The following is a 9641-nucleotide window of genomic DNA, read 5'->3' as shown; positions in this document are numbered from 1 at the left end:
AGAGAGAGAGAGAGAGAGAGAGAGAGAGAGAGAGAGAGAGAGAGAGGGAGGGAGAGAGAGAGAATTCAAGTGTATCTGTATGTGTATACATGTATATAAAGGTCAAAGCTCATACGTCACCCTTGGGAGCCATCACTTTCCTGTTTGAAAGAGTCTCTCCGTGGCCTGGAACATCACTGAATAGTCTATTCTAGCTGCTGCTGAGCATCCAGGGCTCTGCCAGTCCCTGCCTCTGTCTGACCCTCTGGAATACAAAATGTGCACCACCTCTCTGGTTTTGCACTACAGCTTTGGGACCCAAACTCTAGGCGTTGTTGGATTGTGTGAATCTTGGACCACTCTTTGAAGAGCATCGGGCAATGCTTTTAATCCACACGTACCTGAAAATACATATCTTGACATGACTATAGGGCAGAAGGCCTTAGTCCACTTACAGGTTTGAAAACCTACCAATATCGCACCAATCCCTGAGCTCAAAATCCCACCAATCTCTGTGTAGGGTAAAAGGGCCAAAGAAAGAACACCCTGACCTTGACTTGACCCCAGGCCTGGGCAGGGGGTGCAGGTGGGGGAAATCCCACCAATCTCATGCCACCCTGGAAAGTTCCACCCTCTTGTAGATCTTGTAGATGCTTGCCACATCTCCCGGCAGAGGCAGCCACCTTCCTGTGTTCTTCCCAAGAAACCTCTTGTGTGAGGCTTGCTGTGGAGTGTGACTTTGTGACTTCCTTCAGAGCTGCAACACTTCCCCTGGGGAAAGCTTTCCCCTCAGAGCTGTAACACCACCACTGGGGAGGCTTTTCCTTTCAGAGCTGTAACTCCTAACAATGACAAACCTAGTGGAAGACATGACCCAGATGCCTGAGTGGACAGGGGCAGCCAGCAACTGGCAAAGCTTTGGCTTCTCCTTCCCCTTGCTGAGAGGCGAGATTGTCATAGAGGCCTAGATTGCCTTGGGGAACCACACGGAGGAAGGTGGGTGCATGCTAGCATATCAGGAAGGGCTGTGGGATGTCTACTTATATAGCCTCCAGATACGGTTCCTCTTTTGAAAACCTTTTATCAAGTGAGTTTTAACAGCTCTGCACGTTCCACTAGACTCTTAGTGACTATAGGTAAGGCAGCCACATGACCTCATTTCTCCAGCTCTACAGGCTACAGCAAGAACCTACACCCAAGGCTAACACAATTCTATCCTCCTCTTCCTCTTCCTCTTCCTCCTCCTCCTCCTTCTCCTCTCCTCACCTCACCTCACCTCACCTCACCTCACCTCACCTCACCTCACCTCACCTCACCTCTCTAGTGGGTAGTTGTGTGACAAAACGTTTCCTGGGAGACACAACACACTGGTCTATCCATTCCGGTTAGGGAACCCATACTCGACCAAAGCATGGAAACCACCAAAGCCCAACTCAGTGAACCGATGAGTTTTATTAAGATTACTTGGAATAAAAATGATTCAGAGAGAGCAGTATCACCAAGGCCCAGCACAGCATGGGTGACAGCTCACAGAGCTGGGAACCTGGAGCTCACTGCACAGCCTGCAGTTGGAGAGTGTCCTTTCCTGGAGCCTCAGTTGGTCTAAACCTCTTCCAGGCAGCCTGGCTAGTTTCTGCTTCTTCTAGGCGGCTTCTTTGCGCTGTGACTTTTTTGAGTCTTCTAGGCAGCTCTATGCCCAGTGCTTACTCTGGTGGGTAGGGGCCTAGGGAATCTGGTCAGTTTCAGGGACTTCCTGAGACTATTTTGTGTTATTTACTTTCCTACTTATGGAGCTTCCTGGAAGGATGGAACGTGTCAATTGAGAAATTTCTGTGGCAGCAGGAATGATGTTAATAGTCCCTTTTGGTGGTGGAGTCATGTTGCCAATGGCAGCAGTTCCAATGACAGCCTCCTCACCTCCTGGTTCCCTGAGGTACTTAGCCCTTGATTCGGTTTCCAGGTGTGACTTACAGGGTCCCAGCATGGAGAGCCATCCTGCTGCCTACTACCTTGTGAGCTACCTGTCTCCCAACAGCTTCCTGTTCTAACCCTGAGCCCTGGAGGTGTCAGGTGGTGGCTGCTGACCAGGCCATCTTCCTCTCTGGGAGTACCACATTTCCCAGTACCCTCTACCAGGCTGGCCTCCCTGTACCATCCTGACTTTTCCAAAATAACCCTCCAGCAAGGCCCCTCACCTCTTGTTTTTTTTTAAAAAAATGTGTGTGTGCATGCCTATGGCGGTGGGAGGACTCCCTCCCTGTTCATACAGGACAAGGTCTCATATTGCTTTGGAGCTTGCCAATTAGCCCCAAGGACCCTCCTCATACCGAGCGTTACTAGGCAACCCCATGGTGCTCAGCAGCTTTACCAGTATCGAACCAATCTGGGGCTCACCCTCACTCAGATCCTCATTAAAGGCTAGTGCCGGACCTTGGCACCACTCCAGTAGTTTTTAAAAATATTTTTCTTTTGATTTTTGTTTCTGAGACAAAACCTCATCCAAGGCTGTCCTTAAACTGATCTTGTTTCTGCCTGAGCAGAGCTGAGACAGGTTCTCTCATAATGTGGTCCTGGAGAGCCGCTGGGAGTTTCTAAATGCCACTGTTCACAAGGGGATCTGACCATAGGCTCTTCCCATCTCTCGTCGGATCCCAGCAGGTTCCTTCCCATGGTAACGGCTTTTGAAAACTACAGAACATTTGTAAAAGAAGAAAATCATTTGTGATCTACAAATTTTGGTTCCTTTCAACCCACATGTAACACTAATGAGTTCATGGACTGACAGCTACCTGTGCAAACTGCCTTGGACACACGCTGCCTCCCCTGACAGGCTCGACCATGTGCTTGGGCCACTGGAATTGAGTAGACTGACCGGACATCTGTCACCTGTGAGTGAGAACTGTTGGTGCTTGCAGACTTTGGCTTGGCCTCCTTGCTTCTGCCGTAAAGGTCAAAGTTCAAGATTGCCACTTCTTCGATCCAGCATCCTGAAGAGGACGAATCAAGGAGGCCTGGCATAGCTCCCAGTCCCAAGCATATTCCTTAGCCAACTTGCAGCTCCAGGGAGGAGTCTGTAGTTATGTCTGTTTATATCACTGTCTGGGTGCATATACATGTGTATGTGCACTACAGCATCCTTGTGAAAGGCCAAGAACTTTGAGATGTATACTCGCTCCTTCCTCCGTGAAACCGAAGGATCTAACAGCTCACCAGCCTTGTGCAGTGCGTTTTTCCTGCCAAGCCATCTTACTGGGCTTTAAAAAATGTATTTTGACCTTAGGGTTTTTGTTTTTGTTTTAGATAGTCTCCCATTGGCATAGACCTCAACAATTTGGCTCTCTGGCTCCCAAGCCCAGGGGAGCCTCACTTTGCACTCCCTACACTGGAAATATAAGCTCATGCCACTACAGCTGGCTTTTGTGGGCTTCTGAGGCTCACACAGTCTCACTTACTGAGCCAGTCGCCCAGCCCAGCCACTAAGCTCTTGGAAGTTGTGGAGAAGCTGAGATGTCCCTTTGTAGAAGCTGTGACAAACAGACCTACACACAAATGTGGAGTCACTGTGCTGTGTGGCCATCAGTCAACAACTGACCAAATTCCTCCACTGACACCTAAGTCTTGATGGAACTGAGACCTGACTGAGGACAGAGACTCGGGGATGTCTGTAGCATGCGTCTGACAGTGGCTCACCAACACTCCTCCCATTGCTGGAGGTACTGAGCACTACAGACCCTCATAGCCAACCCTTCCGTTGTTTCAGAAACACCTGCTCTTCCATCACTACATATTTTTAAAAATTATTTTGTGCATATGGGTATTTTTTTTAATATGGAAGGCTTTCACGGATTTGGGTATCATCCTTGCACAGGGATTCTAATCTTCTGTGCATCATTCCAATTTTGGTATATATGCTGCTGAAGCACACATATGGGTATTTTGCTTGCAAGGATGTCTGTGTACCACATATGTGCCTGCAGAGCCCAGAAGAGGGAGTTGGATCTCCTAGAACTAGAGTCACAGATGGTTATGAGCCACCACCTGAATGTGAGAATTGACTCCAGGTCCTCTGGAAGAGCAGCCAGTGCTCTGACCTTTGAGCCATCTCTCCAGCCCCATCTTTATATCTTACTAGGGCAAGAAGCTGTTGTTATCAGGTACTCTGGGGAGTTGGAGGAGTAGGAGTGCGGTAAGGGGTAGGTAGAGAGGAGGTAGGGAGTAAGCTAGCAGTGAGATAGAGTGGCTGCCTGAAGCTCAGGTGAAGTTCACCCAGAAGCCAGCAGCATTCCTTCATGCTGCTTGTATCTAGCTTCTCAGCTTCCACTCTCACACAGGGATCGCTGTGAGGAGCACCTCACCAATCTCGGGGCGGGGGGGGGGGAGGACCTCCTCGGTGTCACTAGGAGCCCTGAGGTTTTATTGAGAAAGCAGTGAATCAGCGATGCCCTGTGTAGAAAGCACTCCCTCCACTGCTGCTCCATACTGCCTCAGGCTGCTGGCTGGTCCAAACCACCTATGTCCCAAGTACCCAGTAGTTTTGCATGATGTTCCTTAGCTTATAAACAAGCGTTATTTTCACATGGTTTTGAATGATGCTAAAATACTCAATTCATCTTGTTTGTGCATATGCTTAAACCAGAGGTGAGTGTCAGGTGGCTTCCTTTATTGCTCCCCGCCTTTATAAAGAAAACTAAAAAAACTAAAACTTCAAGTGCGTGGGTGCTTTTCTTACACAACAGTCTGTGTGTCACTTGTGTGCCTGTTGCCTGCACAGACCAGAAGAGGGCATCAGGTTCCCTTGGAGTTACAGTTGTGAGTCACCATGTGGGTGCTGGGAGTCAAACTGTGGGCCCTCTGGAAGAACAGCCAGTGCTCCTAACCACTGAGCCATCTTCCTGGCCACTTTATGTTAAGAGTTTGTTTTGTGTGTGATAGCCAGAAGACAACTTGAGAAAGTTGGTTCTCTTTCATCATATGGATCCCAGAGCTCAAACTTAGGTCATCAGGCTGAGTGGTAGGCACGTTTACCTACTGAGCCATCATATGGCTACTCAACTTTGAATTCTGAGGCAGGGTCTCTCACAACCTGGAACTCTATGGTTTAGAGTGGCTAGCTAAAAGCCTAAGGGATCCAGCTGTCTCTGCTGCCCTCCCTGCTGGGGTTGCTTGTGCTGTAGACTTCCACATGGATGCTGAGGGTATGAACACAGGTCATGTTTGCACAGTACACTTTACTGTCTCTCCAGCACCATGTTTTCTTTTCTTTCAAATGGAACAGGACCCGGTCACACCCAGAGCAAAGGGGCAGTTATGCACATGGAGCCTGGTGTAGGTAATCCTTAGTAAACTAGTAACTGCCCCCACCCCAGTCTTCTCCTTGGTGATGAACACCCCTTTTTTTTTTTTTTTTTTTTTGGCTTTTTGAGACAGGATTTCTCTGTATAGCCTTGACTGTCCTGGAACTCACTCTGTAGACCAGGCTGGCCTCAAACTCAGAAATCCGCCTGCCTCTGCCTCCCAAGTGCTGGGATTAAAGGCGTGTGCCACTACTGCCCGGCTCCCATGTTACTTTTAACTTCCATTTCCAAGTATTTCTTTCTTCCCAGTCAGAACCTTATTCTGAGGAGGTCTGGCTTTGTCCTCTGGTTCTGATTTCCTGGTGTGACTCCAGCTCCTGAAGAAGCACTGCGCTCATCTTTAAGAGTACCTAAACATTTGTTCCTTGTTACTGGCGGCGCATGAATGTTGGCCCTTCTAATACGGCGCCCTGTTGGTCGTGCTCAGCCTTCTAACAGTAATGCTTTACATTATAACAGACCTTAGAAATGGCCAAACTGTGTGTTGCATATTTTGGTTGTTCCTCAAGAGATGATAATACCCGTGAGGAAGAAGCCAGGGTGTTAACTGACAGTGTTCATGGCCTGGGACCATATTGGAGCATGTCATCTATTCTCTGAGTGGTGCTGTCCCTTTTCTCTGGGGGCACGATCACAAACTTTAAAAATGTGTAAAACTCTTGTTATCTACTACACCAGACCGTCATTCCAAGACTCTGACAGGATCCCGGGTCAGGGACATACTAGCATCTCATTCAGTCTTTAAGGATAGTTGTAATAAATACATATCTTCACACAGAAACTTAAAAAAATACTTTAACACAATACATTACTGCCAAGAACTACAATCAACACAGATAACACTGCTAAAACATTCATATAAATACTAATATATGCAGATTCACTCCATTAGAAAATTCATCTATTAGAATACTAGAGACCTGTGTCTGCAAAGCCCAAAGAAAACAACTATTTGAACAGTAGGAGCACTAGAAACAACAACAATGAGGTTTAGGGAACAGTGGGAGTGGAGAATTTGGTACATTTGCCATTATGTCACAAAGGGCACAATCTAAAATACAATTTTAGACTAGCAGTGTATAAAAATACTTTTTAAACAATACTTTTGGTAGGCATAAGTAGCACTTTAAAACAAACAGCTATGTAGTTTTCAGGTCTTTAGAAGGCCTAGAAACAACCTGATTTACCGCCTTTGGCTAGCTCCTAGAAACAATCTGATTTACCGCCTTTGGCTAGCTCCTAGAAACAATCCGATTTACTGCCTTTGGCTAGCTCCTAAGACGGGGGAGCCTGGAAAGCAAGTTCTCTTGCACATTATGTACACACCCCACAGGCCTACAGTTTCCTCCTTCTGCCTACGGCACACAATGACCACTGCAAGAAACTTCTGTCTCAGTGTGGATGTAAAATGAGGGGGGCCTGTTTCCAATTCCAGGACTGGATGAACACAAGAAAAACGCAAAGTGGAATCCAAGGGTATATGGTTCTTATTTCACTGAAAGGCCCAGCCCGTGAGTTTAGTCTGGCATATCAATGTTTAACTTGGGAGGTGGAGGAACATATTTCCCAGGGCTCTGTGTTATAACTACCCGCGCCTTCTTTCCAAACATTGGAGCAATTTTCGGAGCTTCTGACACCGAGGCGTCTTCAGCATCTTCGCTGTCTTCATGATGGAGATCGTAAGAGATATTTCCATATTCTCTTAAAAACGGGAAAACTTCAAGTAGAAACTGACAGAAATCCCTGCGAATCCCAAACCACCAATGGTTGCCCCCTTTCCGCCTGAACGCTGTAGCCATCAAGGTCAGTAATGAGAGCCAAAGCGGGATGAATATGGAAAAGTAAGAGAACGTATTGTGGTCGTCCAGTCTGTGAACTAGCAGGACCTCAAAGGTGAGCAGGGGCACAACGATGGTGATCCAGCTGATGGCCATGGTCACATGTGTTCTTCGCTGCTCTGCCACCACATCCAGGGACCGCAGGAACAGGAGGGACCACACGATGTAGTAGAGAACCACCAGGCAGAGGAACGACATGAGAATCCACAGGGGCACAAACACCACCAGCCACGGCCAGTGGATAATCCTGTCCAGTCTCAGGGCGATGAAGATGAACTGCAGGATGTTGACAGAGCACAGGATCTCCAGTTCTAAAGACCTATCGTGTCGGAAGCCCCAGACGCAGGCGGCCACGGACACGGGGGAAACGAAGAAGAGTGGCATGAAGACCAGCAGCCAAAAGTGGGTGCCCCTCTCCACCCTGTCGCAGACTAGTATCTCAAACATGAGCAGCAGCAGGTGGATGCCCACGGCGATCAGCATGGCTTTGAATTCCACGCAGGCTTCCCCCTCCGTACGGTAGCGAGGGTTGCGGGCCCACACGCCCGCACCCACCGAGGCGCCCACGATGACCAGGAGCTTCCACAGCCAGATGGGGGCGAAGACTGCCCAGTAGCTCCATTGGATGATACCGTCCAGGCGCAGGGGCAGCAGCACGGAGAAGAGGAGCAAGCAGGCATAAATGAGGAACTTACTGGGGTTGAAGTCCTGGAACAGGCCCCTGGGGTTCATGGCGAAGGCTACACTGCCTCTAAATGGGCATCCGCCCGCTGCGTGTTACAGGCTCCAGACCGCAGCTCCGAGGGGCCCGAACACGTGCGCGCAGTCACGTGGCCCGGCCGGAAGCGAACCGAGGGCACAGCGTGCGCTGGCCGCGAACAGTACGGGTGCCTACGCCGGGGACACTGCCCCAGCCCCGTAGCTCAAGCTTCGGTGGGTGCTCACGCCGTCTCCCTTCATTCCGCACCCACGAGGCCGACGCCGCGTTGTGTGCGGAGTCAGATGGGACTTGGCGCGCTGCGGACTCGGCGACCCGAGGAGCTGCTGCCTGTGAGCTGGCCGAGACCTCCGGAGGACGCTTCCTGGAGGAGGCCGGAACATGGAGGAAGGAGTGAGCTCACATCCTCCCGGCAGGCTCGGGGGCGGGGCCCGGGGCGGGGCGGGGTCGGTGAGCGGCGGGAGCGGAGCTGGGCGACGGCAGGGCGAGCAGCGGGCGGGCGGTTTGGGGGTCTCTCCGAGGGGGGAGAGCAAGAGCAGCACGGGGGTGCACGGGCAAAGGCGGGTGGCTGGCGGGCGAGGGGAGTCTGAGAGCGCGCCGGTAACTGTGACTGCCCAGCACCTATGTACTGACGCGCGACGAGCAGTGACTTTGACCCTGGGTTCGGCGCGAAGGTCGGGGGAATGCAGGCAGTCAAAGGATTAGGGCTGTGCCCAGGGCAATACTCCACAGAGCCACGAGCGATTCTCAGACTGCCCTTAAAAGGTGGTGCGGAGCGCCTAGGCGCTTACCAATGCTCTTCTGCCTGTGTCACCCGAGAAGTGGAGGGGTACCTGGGAGGGTGTCCCACCAGTCCAGAAGCAGCTCTCTGAGGGAGTAAGTGAAGAAACTGGACCCGGAGAAGGCCAGGTTAGCGGCAGAATTAGGGCTTGGGTTTAGGGCTCCCAACCTTGAGTCTCATTTTCATTTATCGGACCCTGCGTGAGTCTGATTCTTTTAGAACTATGTTAGGAAAAGGTGCAAGGATCAAGAAATTTTGGTTGTACGCCAGACCCTGCCACCCACCGGCTGAAAAGGGAAGCAAATCCATCCCACCCCACCCCTCTCTGATAAGCTGCAATGGGTTTGTGGTTTAGATACTTCTTTTTTCTGACCTGCTGGGCAGAACTAGAGGGTTCTTTCCTCCCTTCTCCTCTGACCCTTGCTCAGCAGAGCCCTGGTTGCTAGTCCTTGCTTTTCAGCCCCGGGCCTGGCCTTCAGGTTCCCTGAAGTGGAATAAAAAATCGTGAAAGTCTTAGGTCATCAGAGGAAAAACGAGGTGGTGGGAAGGGATGGCTGCTGATCTCTGCAGTTGGAGTATATGGCTCCCAGGGGGAAGCAGAGAACCTTCACAGACTGCTACTGCCTCTTCTCTCAGCCCTCCCAGAGAAAAGTGGGGACTGCTGCTCAGCCCCAGGCTTTCCTCGTTCATGATGGGCACCAAGGAGTTGCGTAAGGGTTGCTGGAGACCAGTGCCAGACAGCAGAGTGCTCCCTGAGCCCAGAAGCTGCAACAGGTGAACCAGTGTGGAGGCCGTCTGTTTCTATAGAGCCCACAGGAGTGATGGCCCGTACTGGGCGTGCCGTAGTCTGTTTAGTTTCTTGGCTTTTTTTTTTTTTTGGTGCTCCTACCTTTCAAAAAGAATGCTGCCATAGAAAAGGGTCTTTGTGTGTGTGTGTGTGTGTGTGTGTGTGTGTGTGTGTGTGTGTGTGT

At 50.4% G+C, this 9641-nt stretch overlaps 1 protein-coding gene and 1 pseudogene across 1 annotated transcript; both read right to left on the bottom strand.

Moving 5' to 3' along the window:
• Positions 1-3802: 3802 nt before the first annotated feature.
• Positions 3803-3902, bottom strand: LOC115064077 (annotated as a pseudogene).
• A 2208-nt stretch (positions 3903-6110) lies between these two features.
• Tmem185b (transmembrane protein 185B) lies at positions 6111-8736 on the bottom strand. The gene is made up of 2 exons (XM_029538793.1): positions 8681-8736; positions 6111-8253 (listed from the first exon to the last, which is right to left on the bottom strand). The coding sequence occupies exon 2, from the start codon at positions 7901-7903 to the stop codon at positions 6851-6853; it is 1053 nt and encodes a 350-aa protein (XP_029394653.1). The 5' UTR covers positions 7904-8253; positions 8681-8736; the 3' UTR covers positions 6111-6850.
• Between the last annotated feature and the right edge of the window lie 905 nt (positions 8737-9641).

This window comes from Mus pahari, chromosome 5 (genome assembly GCF_900095145.1).
Source record: "Mus pahari chromosome 5, PAHARI_EIJ_v1.1, whole genome shotgun sequence".
NCBI classification, from domain to species: Eukaryota; Metazoa; Chordata; class Mammalia; order Rodentia; family Muridae; genus Mus; species Mus pahari.
This window is presented reverse-complemented; position numbering and strand designations above follow the sequence as displayed.